The following is a 13638-nucleotide window of genomic DNA, read 5'->3' as shown; positions in this document are numbered from 1 at the left end:
TGGTGGCAACACTGCTCCTCATTTGGTTGTTCGATGAAATGATCTTTAATTTGCACTAATAAATTTGTAGCGAAATTTGAGTATCCCGGCCATACGAACTTTCGTCCATTCAACAATTAGCACATTCGTACGATTGACCGTAATCCCAACTTTGAGGTTATGTTCACGGGAAGACTATTTCGCACAGTTTTTTCCCCGAATTAGGTGAGAAAAACACCCATATTCGTTTTATAATGTAACAATAAGCTAACAAATCAATTTAGGAAGCCAAAAATGTCCTGTGGGTTAGTGGAAGCCCCCATCAAAATCCACGACTGTAAAGTGTGCCCCTACGTCACGTCGTCCCCTTTTCTCATGCTCAACCACGTCAAGCGTCACCACTCAACTCTAACCCCATTCAACTGCGAAAATGCGACCATTGAAACCTACTTCTGCAAGGAATGTGACTTCCATACGGAACTGACAATCACTTTCAAACAACATGTACAACGTCACACTATTGTAAAACAACCTTTATCAAAGGAGGAATACACCATTAAGAATTTTATTTGTGAAAAGTGCAACTTTGAAACCCACTTTTTGATCAAGTGGCTGCGACACACCATCACGTGCGACAATAAATGTGACCAGTGCGCTTATAAAGGTAAATACAAACACGACTTAAGAAGACACAAAATCATGAAACATTTAACCGAAAACGAAATACGTTGGTACCACTGCGACAAGTGTCCATACAAATCTAAACTGAAGTGTCGCTTAAAGTCGCACGTTTACAATCAACACACTGATGACACCAACATCAAATGGTACGAATGCCAAAACTGCCCCTTTAAAACCAAGCAAGTAATCAATTTACGAAAGCACATAATTTCGCACCATTTGGACGAAACGGAGGTCCAGTGGTACGAATGCAAGGACTGCCCATACAAAGCCAAACAAATCGTTAATTTAAAAAGCCACATAAACACGCACCATTTGGACGACAAGGACGTGAAATGGTACGAATGCAAAGACTGTCCATACAAAGCGCGAAAACTCGCGTATTTAAAAAACCACATAAATTCGCGCCATAAGGACGAAAAGGACGTGAAGTGGCACGAATGCGACCAATGCTCCTACAAAGCCAAAGAAAGCTCCACGCTGAAAAACCACATAAACGCGCGCCATCTAGACGAAAAAGACGCCAAGTGGTACAAATGTGACACATGCTCGTACAAAGCTAAATACAAAGCGTCGTTAAACAGCCACTTGAATTTGTACCATTTAGACGACAAAGAAGTGCAGTGGTACGAATGCAAAGAATGCCCGTTCAAAACCAAAGTAAAAATGACTTTGAGAGGACATATAAACTCGCACCATTTGGACGCCCAACACATTAAATGGTACCAATGTAAAGACTGCCCTTACAAAACCAAATTCCGGTCAAGCCTAAAAATGCATATAAACGCGCGCCATTTGGACGAACAACACGTTAAATGGTACGCGTGCCAACACTGCCCATACAAAGCTAAACAAAATACCAATTTAAAAAAACACATAAGCATTCACCATTTGGACGCGCAGGGGGTTTGGCACGAGTGTAAGCAATGCCCGTTCAAAACCAAAGTAAAATGCCAGTTGGAGCGGCACATTAACGGGTACCATTTAGACGAGAAGGACATCAGGTGGCATTTATGTGAAAAGTGTTCGTATAAAACTAAGGAAAAACACTTATTGAATAGACATATTACCACTCAACATTTGGATTTGGAGGATATTAAATGGTACGAATGCCAGCAGTGCCCATACAAAGCTAAACTGAAATATAGCTTGAAAAAGCACATGATCAGGCGACATTTTGAGGAGCGGGACATCAAGTGGTTCGAGTGCCAGATGTGTTCGTACAAAGCTAAAGACAATTCGAACTTAAAAAGTCACATAAATGCGCACCATTTAGACGAGAAGGACATGAAGTGGTACGAGTGTGTAATGTGCCCGTATAAAGCTAAACAAAACTGCCAGTTAAAAAATCACGTAACGAAGCACCATTTAAACGTTTAGTGTATTGAATGTTGATTCAGATTAATTTATTTATTTTTGTTGTTGTGTCTGTAAAGTATCAAACATTGTTAATAACTGAAATGAATAAAACTTAAAAAAAGACGTATTTTGGCACACCTTGAGTATTAAAGTGGAATTTAGAGATTTTTCGCTTCAGCGCAATGTTTAAACACGTGCCAAAATAATTTTTAATATTCTGTAAAATAGGCAACCAACAATGCTTGTATCGGACAAGGTCGAATTTAAAAAGGGTACGTTCGGTAATTTTTCCCTCAATGGTAAAAATTTTTGTAGGAAAGTGTCGATTTTACAATTAGGCCCTGCCACAATTGTGCTTGGGATGGATATGGTGTGGGTGGGGCTTAATTTATGGCTTGTTTTGTTTTAATATACAAAGTATTCCTTGAACAACACGATACTCAAAAACATTTTTTATTTCTAGTAGAGAACTAAGGATTTTGCAATTAAGCTCACGACGAATAAAAAAATCATCACAATCGAGATAGGGTGGGTGGGTGGAGTTTATATTTTGCCCGTTTTTTCAACATACATAGCCATCTTTTCACAATAAGAAACTTAGAACATGATTAAAATGGTACATTTTTGCAAAGAAATGTAGGTTTTCAATTAATTGCAAAATCGATATCTCCTTATACAAATTTTCCATTTTAAATATTTTTTAAGTTTCATGTTCTGAAAAGAAGTCTATATATATAAACAAAACGGCAAAATATAAGCCCACCCGCCCGCCCAATCTCAATTGTGATGATTTTTTTTATTGGTCGTGAACCAAGAGGGCGGAGCCTAACTGCAAAATACTTATTTCTTAACAAGAAATTAAAAACATGTTTTGTGTATCGTGTTGTTCAAAGAATACCAAGTATATTAAAAAAAGGCAAAGTATAAACCCCACCCACCCACCCCATACATAGTATTCTTTGAATAACACGATACTCAAAAACATGCTTTTAATTTCTTTCGTAAAGAAATACGGATTTTGCAGTTAAGCTCCGCCTTCTTGACTCATGACGAATGAAAAAATCATCACAATTAAGATAGGGTGGGTGGGCGGGGCATATATTTTTCCTTTTTTTTTCTTAATATTGATGGCCGTCTTTTAGAACAAGTAACTTAAAACGTGTTTAAAATTGTAAATTCTCTAGACAAATATGGATCTTGCAATTAAGCCCCGCCCCTCGATCTGTCATCACAATTGAGATCGGGGCGGGTATGGGTGGGGCCTAATCTTTGGCTTTAATTTTTTCTTAATATCCATAGTATTCTTTGAACACGATACTCAAAAACACGCTTTTAATTTCTCGTAGAGAAATAAGGATTTTGCAGTTAAGCTCCGCCTTATTGGCTCACGACAAATAAAAAAAAAATCATCACAATTGAGACAGGGTGGGTGGGCGGGGCTTATATTTTGTTTTTTTTTTTCTTAACATACATAGTCATCTTTTCAAAATAAGAAACTTAGAACACGATTAAAATGGTACATTTTTGCAAAGAAATGTAGGTTTTCAATTAATTGCAAAATCGATATCTCGTTATACAAATTTTCCATTTTAAATATTTTTTAAGTTTCATGTTCTGAAAAGAAGTCTATATATATAAACAAAACGGCAAAATATAAGCCCACCCGCCCGCCCAATCTCAATTGTGATGATTTTTTTTATTGGTCGTGAACCAAGAGGGCGGAGCCTAACTGCAAAATACTTATTTCTTAACAAGAAATTAAAAACATGTTTTGTGTATCGTGTTGTTCAAAGAATACCAAGTATATTAAAAAAAGGCAAAGTATAAACCCCACCCACCCACCCCATCTCAATTGTAATGATTTTTTTATTCTTAGAAATTTAAAACACATTTAAAATGGTAAATTCTTGTAGACAAATCTGGACCTTGCAGTTAAACCACGCCCCTCGATCTGACAACGAATGAAAAATTCATCACAATTGAGAATTGAGATCGGGGCGTGTATGGGTGGGGCCTAATCTTTGGCTTTAATTTTTTCATAATATACATAGTATTCTTTGAACAACACGGTACTCAGAAACATCGTTTTAATTTCTCGTAGAGAAATAAGGATTTTGCAGTTAAGCTCCGCCTTACTGGCTCACGACGAATAAAAAAACCATCACAATTGAGACAGGGTAGGTGGGCGGGGCTTATAGGCATACTTGGTTTTGAACGAACACTGTCTGCATGAAAATTGTTTCAGAAAGTCGTTGTCAGCAACTTTTGGTATGTCTTTGAGATACCCAACACAACAAGATGTTGAATGTTGTAGCCACTTTAACAAAAAATGGGTTTCAAAGTCACACTGTCTACAAATATAGCTTCTAACGGTGTATTTATCTACGTTTTGTGTTTTACGAGTAATTCCGCGGCAAATTTTTATGTGGATTTTTATAAAGACGCCCAGATCTGTTTGAAAATTGCACTTGTTGCACTGGTACATTTTGAGGTTAGTTTTACAGTGGAAGATTGAGTGATAACTAGGAACCAACATTGTAATTCACCTAAATTTAAGTTTATTTCAGTTTGAAGAATAAAATTCATCGTTTCTTATCGAGTTTTTGTTTTTTTTTCAAAAGTTTATGAAAATTTGTTAGAAATGAACATAACCTCAAAAACAAAAAAGAGTAGGGGTACGTTCACGAACTAGAACGCGAGTGACATTGCAGGTAAAATTGCTCGACATGCGTAATGTTGGTTGCCTACTTCAAGCAAATGAACAATTATTCAATCAATAAAAGACAAACAGATTTAGTCAAAAAACAACTTCACAATTTCTTTATTACAAAAACCGTTAACTTATTACAACGCAACGTCAAAATCAACAAATCTTCACTTCGCAACCGCGTGTACCGACGCCACGTGGTTCCTCAGCCCCCTCACTAGCTTGCTCCGAAAAGAGCAGATATTGCACCGGTGCCACTGGATTTCGTTCTCATCCATATGTTTACTAATCGAGTGATTCTTCAAACTAAACAAGTACTTCGTCTTAAACGAGCACTTGTCACACTCGTACCACTTCACATCCTCCTTGAAATGTATCATCTTCACGTGAACTTTCAACGTCGTCTTCACCTTAGACTTATACGAACACCGTTCACAATGATACCACTCGATTTCATTCTCGGTTTTGTGTTTCCTAATTATGTGGTGTTTCAGATCTCGGCTCTCCCTCGTCTTGTACAAACACTGGTCACACGTGTGCCACTTCGTGTTGTTCCCGAGGAGGTGTTTGGTGTCTTCGTGCCGCTGCAACGACCGTTTCGACTTAACCTTATATGGGCACTCCTTACACTCGAACCAAATCACGTCGTTTTTGCCCGAATGGTACACTTCCATGTGTCTTTTCAAGTTACCTTTGTGTTTAGCTTTGTATGAACATTTTTCACAGTAGAACCACGAGATTTCGTCTTCGCTTTGATGGGTGATCATGTGACGTTTGAGGTAGAGAGGACCGTGGGTTTTGTACGGGCATTGGTCACAGCTGTAGCACTTAGTGTCTTTTTCGTTACGGTGGACCGTGTTCGTGTGCGATTTTAAATTGTGCTTGTATCTAGCTTTGTACGGACATCTATCACACTCGTACCAGTCTTTATTTCGGTGTTTTCGGTTTACGTGTCGGTTTAAGTACCGTCTGGAATTGGTGATGTAGGGACACTGGTCACAGGTGTACCTCGTGGTATCTCTTTCATTCCGATGCACTGCATGTATGTGTTCCTTTAACCTATATTTGTGTTTAGCTTTGTATGAACAGTTCTCGCAGTAGTACCACACCACTTCGTTATCACTCAAATGGTTATTGATTATGTGGATGTTCAAAATGTGTTTGATTTTTGATTTGTACGGACATTTCGCGCACCGGAACCACGAGATTTCGTCGTTTTTTAAGTGTCTTGAAATGTTGTGTTGTTTTAAGCCGTTTCGGTGCACCGACTTATACTCACACTGGTCACATTTGTACCAAACGAGCACTTTATTGTTTTTGTTTAACGTGTCAGAAGCAACTGCATCCTCACAACATCGGTGTGTATGTTGAAACCACTTCAGCAACGAATGTGTGTCGAAATCACACTCCTTACAAACGTAATTCGTAGGACTGAACTCCACATTTGTCACCTGTGTGACGTTTTCAGTCTTCACACAATGATACTTCTTGATGTGTCTTTTCAAAGAAGTGATTAAATCCGTTTGGAAATTACAACATTGGCAGTAATACTTTTCCAAGGGGGCGTTTTCGCAGTTGAAGGGTAGAACAGGCAAACGGTGGCGTTTGGCGTGGTTTACCATTGTGAAGTATTGGCAAATCTTGCAATAGTGCATACTGTATTTCGGGCCAAACCTTCCCAAGTTTGGCACAAGTGACATCAGCTTAAAGTGGATTTTTGTTACACAATGAAAACAAAATGCGTCTTTCCTTACCTTATACTTCGTCAAAAAGAGTTTGTTTTTGTGTTGACAAGGCTATTTTTGTTGTTATTTGTTTATCGTACATAACCTCAAAATGCCCAAAAGTGGGACTTTTTAGTAGGCTGTGCTAGGGTGCGTTCACGAAGCGGCAGCCTAGTTGTGGGGTGAAAATCGTCGAACTTCATTGTTTTGATAAATTTAAACTAATCTAGCAATTCAACCAATTTTGTGGTGGTATAATATAAGTGATAACAAATAGTAGGCAACCGTATCCAACACAACTAGTACGTAATGTTGGTTGCCTATTTTGCAACAAACGTCAATAAACTGTCACACAATAATCTATTTCGAGGTTATGTTCAAAGAAATCGAAAAACACTAAATATTTATTATGGCTTTTATTTACACAATACCAAATTATCCAGTTGGTTTTGTAACATTGTTAGCCCCCAAATGCTGCGAAATTATGTGCTTTTTCAGCGACTGCTTCAATTTAGCTTTATACGCACACTTCTCACACCGATGCCACTGAATTTCGTCCTCTTTTTGATGGTTACTGATCACGTGCCGCGTCAAGTTCCTCTTTATAACGGATTTGTACGCACACTGGTCACAATTATACCACTTCAGATTTTCCCCGATTAAGTGTTTGGCGTGTTCGTGCAACTCCAGCGTCCGTTTCAGCTTAGTTTTAAATTTGCACTTGTCACATTCGTACCATTTCGTGTCCTTTTCGTCCAAGTGGCGCAAGTTGGTGTGCTTTTTCAGACGATGTTTCTGTGAGGTTTTATACAGACATTGTTCACATTTATACCATTTGATATCTTTTTCGTCCAGGTGCATGTAAGTGTGGTCGTTTAAGCGCCGTTTGGACTTGGCTTTGTAAGAACACTTGTCACACTTGTACCAAGCGATGTCTTTGTCGTCCATGTGCCACAATGAGTGTTCGGATAAGAGCGCTTTTCGTTTAGCTTTATATGGGCACTTGTCACATTTAAACCAATTGATGTCTTCTTCGTTTAAATGTTGCATGTAGATGTGTTGTTTTAGGTATTGTTTTGCTTTGCCTTTGTATGGACATTGGCTGCATTTGTACCATTTGATGTCTTTTTCGTCTGCATGTCGTACGTTTATGTGTCTTCTTAAACGCCACGGGTTTTTAGCTTTGTATGGACATTGTTTGCAAGGAAATGGTTTCACATCACAATTAAATGAGATTGTTCCAACGTCTTGGAAATATTGATAACATAATGACGTATGTTGTAGCCATTTTAGCAAAAAGTGGGTTTCAAAGCCACACTGGATACACATATAGCTTTTAATAGTGTGTATTTCGACGTTTTCACACTCTGTTTTAATTCCGTGACAAATTTGGATGTGGTTTTTCAAAAATATGCTCAGATCGGTCTGGAATTTGCAGTCGTTGCAGTGATGTCTTTCAAGGTTGGTAGTTTCACAGTTGAACGAATGGTGAACTGACATTGTGTTTCGTTAAACATAATAAGGCACAACGCAGTTAATTAATAACATTTTGAAACAAACTTGTTGGTAATGAACATAACCTCAAACAAACTGATGACAAATTTGACGTTTCAGGGTGCGTTCGCAAACTTTGCAATCGAACGAAGCAACCACAGATGTACGAATTATAGACCACAATCTCGATATTTTTATTTTTAGTGTTACAATTATCATAACGTCATAACGGCACTGATCCATTTGATATCATTATCACTAAAGTGGATATTTCTTACATGCGAGTCAAGATGACTTTTCGTTTTGGTTTTAAACGGGCACTTTTCGCAGTGACACCATTTCACTTCACGCATATGTTTCTTCTTCACATGTTGCCTTAAATTGGACAATTTAACCGATTTAAATGAACACTGATCACATGAATATTTTTCGCATTTTAGTAGCTCAATTTCGCTGTGTTTATTCGTCATGTGGGCTTTCATTGCAGACTTATATTTACTCCTGTGTGCACACTTGTCACACTGATACCACCTGACTTGATCATCTGTAGGTTTCTCGCTGTGTTTGTTTCTCACGTGGATTTTCATCCCAGACTTGTATTTAGTTTTGTGTGGACATTTCTCACACTGGTACCACCTGATTTTATCATGTTGGTAGTGCATGTGTTGTATTAAACTCTTTTTGTATTTTGTTTTGAAGGGACAGTGTTTACATTTATGCCACTTGATGCAGTTCTCGTCAGTGTGAATAAACATCTCGTGAACTTTTAAATAGTATCTGTATTTCGTTTTGTATGAACATTTTCCACACTGATGCCACTCTATGTCTTTATCAGTCTGTCTTTTTTCGCAGTGGTACCAACGTTTTTCGTCTGCTACGTGTTTTTTGACTGTGTGTATTTTCAGACAGGTTTTGTTTTTGGAACTGTAGTCACATTGGTCACACTTGTACCAACCTGACGCATTGATTTTCGTGTGGACATTTACTTTGTGTTCCACCACGGATTTTAATTCTGCAGAGAACGAACATTTGTTGCATTGATACAATTTTAAATTAACTTGTTCAACTGTTGAACATGTAACTGTGTGCTGAAGCCATTTTAATGCAAAATAGGTTTCAAAATTGCAACTTTTGCAGCTGTAGCTCTGGATATCATAACTGATATCTTTCTGGTGGCACTTTTTAATGTGTTTTTTAAAATTGGTGGTAAGACTGGTCTTGAAATTGCAGTCATTGCAACAAAAATTTTCCAAATTGTTTTCGCAGCCAAAAGGTACCAGTGAAGAGTGATTATCAGCGTGGTTTACCATCAAAAATGGTAATGTTGTGAAGTACGGACAGATTTGGCATTTCTGGACAATGTTAGACTTCACGTTGGTAAATTTTTCAGAGTAGATTAATGCGGACATCTAACAAAACGCACCATTTTTATCTATGAAGACAAATATTGTGTTTTCTCACCTTGTATTTTGACAAAATTCTTTATAAAAGAAAAAATGTGTTTTACATTACACCTGACTTTGAGGTTAGAATTTTACAGGTTAGATTTGGATGGGTACGTTCAGATATCTTTCAAAGTTTTGAAAAGAGAAAACGTTCTTGTTATAGAAAACAACAAATTTTTATTATAACATTATTAAAAAAAAAATCACTTCATAACGTCATAACAGCACTGATCCATTTGATATCTTTATCACTAAAGTGGATGTTTTTTAAATGTGACTCTAGCGAATATTTAAATTTAGTCTTATATGGGCACTTTTCGCACTGGTACCACTTTACCTCACTATCACACAAATGTTTATTCCTTACATGTCGCTTTAAATTTCCCAAATGAACTGATTTGAATGAACATTGATCACATTTCAGCTGCTCAGTTTCACTGTGTTTATACCTCATGTGATCTGTCATTGCAGACTTATATTTACTTTTGTGTGCACACTTCTCACACTGATACCACTTGATTTTATCATCTGAATGTGCCTCAATTTCGTTGTGTTTGTTCCTTAGATGGCGTTTCGTCATATACCTATGTTTACTCTTATATTCACACTTGTCACACTGATACCACTTAGGTCTATCATTTGAACTAGCTTCACTGTGTTTAATCATATGGACTTTCAGCTTAGCCTTATATTTAGTTTTGTGTGGGCATTGCTCACATTGATACCACCTAACTTTATCATCTGAATGTTTGTTATACACGTGCTGTTTTAAATTATAGGCGGTTTTTGATTTGTGTGCACAGAATTTACATTTGTGCCATTTGATGTCGTTTATGGCTGTGTGTCTATACCCTCTGTGAACTTTTAAATTGTAGTTGTATCTCGTTTTGAACGAGCATTTTTCGCAGTGATACCAACGTACTTTTTTGTGTTGGCACGTCACTGTGTGCTGAAGCCACGTCAATACAAAATGGGTTTCGAAATTGCAACCATTGCAGTTGTAGCTCTGGATTTCATAATTAATATCTTTCAGGTTATTGCTTTCATTCAAGTGACACTTCTGAACGTGTTCCTTAAAACTGACAGTAAGACTGGTCTGGAAATTGCAGTCGTTGCAGCGGTAAATTTCTAGGTTGTTTTCGCAACCAAACGGTACCAGTGATGAGTGGTCACGTTCAGCGTGGTTTACCATCAAAAATGGTGATGTTGTGAAGTAGGAGCAGTCGGGGCATTTCTGAACAATGTTGGATTTCGCGTTGGAAAACTTTTCAGAGTACACCAATGTTGACATCTGACAACATCCACTATTAGTGTTGTTTATTTAAACAATTATAATGTTTTCTCACCTTGTATTTCGACAAAAATTCTTCACAAAAGGAAAAATTGTCTTTCTAAGTACGACACATTTGACTTTGAGGTTAGATTGGACTGGGTGCGTTCAGATTTTTTGACAAGCATTGAATGACACGCAGTGTTGCCAACAAAATATCACTTATAACATCATGACTGTACTGATCCATTTAACATCATTATCACTAAAGTGGTTATTTTGTACATGCGACTCTAGCGACTTTTTCAATTTAGTTTTAAATGGGCACTTTTCGCACTGATACCACTTGACCTCGCGATTACAGAAATGTTTGTTCTCTACGTGTCGCTTCATATTACGCAGATAAACTGATTTAAATGAACAATGATCACATGAATACTCTTCACGTTTTAGTAGCTCAACTTCACTGTGTTTATTCCTCACGTGTTCCTTCATCGCGGATTTATATTTACTTTTATGTGTACATTTCCCACACTGATACCACTTAATTGTATCATCTGAATGTACACATTTTTCACACTGATGCCATCTGTCCTTTGCGTGCTTGATATATGTGTGTCTTTTTAAATATTCTTGTAGTACAGTTTTGAATTGACATTTCTCGCAGTGATACCAACGTATTTTGCCTGTTACGTGGGTTTTCTTTTTGGATTTGTGTTTACATTGGTCACACTTGTACCAACCAGAGGCACTTCTATGTCCTTTAGACTTTGTTTGTCGACATGTTGTTGCGTGCTGAAGCCACTTTATTGCAAAATGGGTTTCAAAATTGCAACTTTTGCAACTGTAACTCTGAATAACGTAATTGATATCTGGTGTTTCTTTCACGTTATTTCTTTGACACTTCTTACTATGTTCCTTCAAAATAACCATAAGACTGGTCTGGAAATTACAGTCATTGCAGTAATAAATTTCTAGATCATTTTCGCAACCAAAAGGCATCACCTGGTATTTTTCAACAATATTAGATTTCAAGTTGGAAAACTTTTCAGAGTAGGCCAATATTGACATCTAAGGGCATGTATTATTATTATTATCTATTAACAAACATATTTTTGCTCACCTTTATTTTGATTAAAAAACCCCTTGGACAACACATGTGACTTTGAGGTTAGAATTGTATGTTGGTTAGATTGGACTGGGTACGTTCAGATTTTTCACAAAATACAATTTCCTGAGTCCCAAAAAAATAATAAAATCATTAATTGTGGATTTTTATTGATAAAACAAGTTGTTATTTTTCATTAATAAATAAACAAAAAAAACATTCAATCAGACATTTATAAATTATAAACAGGGTGGGTGGGCGGGGCTAGTACCTGCTAAGATAAGACTGATTTTGGCAAATGAGGTACCCTCTAAGAAAAGAGATGGAAAATATAACATTAACGAAGTTCTGAATCAATGCAACTGGATGCAAATACACAAGTTATTACAGACGTGTGGCGGCAAATTTAGAATTATGGAAGTCAACAAGAACACAAAATTTTAATAAAAAAACTATGCAGCGGCAGCGTCATCAGAGCGCTATAAGAGTGTGGCGATCGAACTATGTCAGTTTAACTCTAGAGCACAACAAAAGTACCCAAAGGGGGCGTTGTAGCGCGAGCGGAGTTTGGGGCTCCCGGTCGTGGCTGTTCTCCTACCCACGACGGTGATTCGCAAGCATTACCGCACAGCATCTCTCTATTACGGACGTGCTGTACGCCAGGCCGTTACGGTCGCAAACTCACTGAATTCTATTCTAACCTGCATCTTTGTGCAGATGGCGTGATAAATCTCGCCAACTCGACTAGGAACCGCGCACTCCGCTTCCACCACGTGTTTCTGTGTTATTTAACCACAATTCTATTTATGTGTTCAATCCTTATAACTCTGATATTAAACTACAACTGAACAAGTGTCAAAGTTTCAAAAAGAGCAAAAACAACATTTAAATTCGCCATACAATCTTGTGAAATGTTAAACAACAAATAATTCTTATTTGAGATACGATTGGACATCAGATAATTTATATGATGGAAACATTCGTCAACAAAATATTTACAAAACAAAAACTAGCAAAAAATCAAAAGATCTGGTGGAAAATAAACCAATAAAACAAAGAAAATTACTGAAGTTAATATTGTGAGATAGAGAAAAGTTGGAATAAGCTAACAAATTTACATGAGATTAATATTTGCCACACTTTATCAAGGATTCAAACAAAGAATTTATATGATGTTGCATTAAATCTTTAATTCTCCCGTCCCGCAGTGTACGATATTATGAATTTTGCTGCACTTTTCTACGATCTTTTTCCAGAGTGGGGCAACGTTAGGTTAATTTAATTGCCGCAAATGAACTGTTAGCAATCTTGTGTGAAGAATCAAAAAGTGTTATAATGTAACACTAAAATATTAGCATCCAGAAACCTTACTCATAATTAGACAAACAAAATCAAACGAGTCCTGACTAAGTGAATTCTCATGAAAACAAATTCCTGATGTTAAATTGTGTTAGAACTAGTTAACGATTAAAAACCTAACCTGATCTGTGAATTTACAAACAATGGATCAAATTTACACGTGTTCGCATTGGTCAAAATTCACATGTTTTCCGATTAGAAAGCTGCAAGAATTTGCTGCGCGTGTTGGGGAAAACGGTGGCGTCGTCGTCGTTATGATTAATTGTCGTTAAACAAAGGATTCCTTACTTTTAAAATTCTAACTAGAAAACTACCCACTACCCAGATTTTGTAAATTATGAACGCGGTACTTTTTAAATGGATGTCGTACTTTATACATGTTAAATGCCGCTACTTTTAAACCAAAACGGAGCTCCGATGTTGGTGCTACCAGACCGAAATCAAAACTGAACCCAAAGGACCGAAAAAGCGACCTTTACTCAGGCAACTGATGTGACAGTGACGTCATCGTT

The 13638-nt window shown here is 37.2% G+C and overlaps 5 protein-coding genes across 5 annotated transcripts; 1 reads left to right on the top strand and 4 right to left on the bottom strand.

Moving 5' to 3' along the window:
• Positions 1 to 7: 7 nt before the first annotated feature.
• LOC135140003 (zinc finger protein 142-like) lies at positions 8 to 2117 on the top strand. Its single transcript, XM_064070378.1, has 2 exons — positions 8 to 204; positions 264 to 2117. Exon 2 carries the CDS (start codon positions 274 to 276, stop codon positions 2038 to 2040), a length of 1767 nt encoding a protein of 588 aa, XP_063926448.1. The 5' UTR covers positions 8 to 204; positions 264 to 273; the 3' UTR covers positions 2041 to 2117.
• A 2742-nt stretch (positions 2118 to 4859) lies between these two features.
• LOC135140022 (zinc finger autosomal protein-like) lies at positions 4860 to 6739 on the bottom strand. Its single transcript, XM_064070393.1, has 2 exons — positions 6481 to 6739; positions 4860 to 6429 (listed from the first exon to the last, which is right to left on the bottom strand). Exon 2 carries the CDS (start codon positions 6424 to 6426, stop codon positions 4894 to 4896), a length of 1533 nt encoding a protein of 510 aa, XP_063926463.1. The 5' UTR covers positions 6427 to 6429; positions 6481 to 6739; the 3' UTR covers positions 4860 to 4893.
• Positions 6740 to 6885: 146 nt separating this feature from the next.
• On the bottom strand, positions 6886 to 7950 carry LOC135139940 (zinc finger Y-chromosomal protein-like). The gene has a single exon (XM_064070306.1). It carries the CDS (start codon positions 7948 to 7950, stop codon positions 6886 to 6888), a length of 1065 nt encoding a protein of 354 aa, XP_063926376.1.
• LOC135140060 (zinc finger Y-chromosomal protein 2-like) lies at positions 7865 to 9469 on the bottom strand. Its single transcript, XM_064070457.1, has 2 exons — positions 9406 to 9469; positions 7865 to 9353 (listed from the first exon to the last, which is right to left on the bottom strand). Exon 2 carries the CDS (start codon positions 9351 to 9353, stop codon positions 8160 to 8162), a length of 1194 nt encoding a protein of 397 aa, XP_063926527.1. The 5' UTR covers positions 9406 to 9469; the 3' UTR covers positions 7865 to 8159.
• Positions 9470 to 9597: 128 nt separating this feature from the next.
• Positions 9598 to 11847, bottom strand: LOC135139999 (zinc finger Y-chromosomal protein 2-like). The gene is made up of 3 exons (XM_064070374.1): positions 11783 to 11847; positions 10736 to 11730; positions 9598 to 10680 (listed from the first exon to the last, which is right to left on the bottom strand). Exon 3 carries the CDS (start codon positions 10678 to 10680, stop codon positions 9598 to 9600), a length of 1083 nt encoding a protein of 360 aa, XP_063926444.1. The 5' UTR covers positions 10736 to 11730; positions 11783 to 11847.
• Between the last annotated feature and the right edge of the window lie 1791 nt (positions 11848 to 13638).

The sequence above is a fragment of the Zophobas morio genome, unplaced genomic scaffold (assembly GCF_036711695.1).
Source record: "Zophobas morio isolate AGI-343-1 ecotype UQ-CSIRO unplaced genomic scaffold, CSIRO_AGI_Zmor_V1 ptg000038l, whole genome shotgun sequence".
Taxonomy (NCBI): domain Eukaryota; kingdom Metazoa; phylum Arthropoda; class Insecta; order Coleoptera; family Tenebrionidae; genus Zophobas; species Zophobas morio.
The sequence above is the reverse complement of the archived record's forward strand: the minus strand, read 5'-3'. Positions and strand labels throughout refer to the sequence as shown.

Excerpts from the sequence above, each read along its gene's own strand:
- LOC135139940 (XM_064070306.1), bottom strand. The coding sequence starts at position 7,950 with ATGTCAGTTCACCATTCGTTCAACTGTGAAACTACCAACCTTGAAAGA.
- LOC135139999 (XM_064070374.1), bottom strand. The coding sequence starts at position 10,680 with ATGTCAACATTGGTGTACTCTGAAAAGTTTTCCAACGCGAAATCCAAC.
- LOC135140022 (XM_064070393.1), bottom strand. The coding sequence starts at position 6,426 with ATGTCACTTGTGCCAAACTTGGGAAGGTTTGGCCCGAAATACAGTATG.
- LOC135140003 (XM_064070378.1), top strand. The coding sequence starts at position 274 with ATGTCCTGTGGGTTAGTGGAAGCCCCCATCAAAATCCACGACTGTAAA.
- LOC135140060 (XM_064070457.1), bottom strand. The coding sequence starts at position 9,353 with ATGTCCGCATTAATCTACTCTGAAAAATTTACCAACGTGAAGTCTAAC.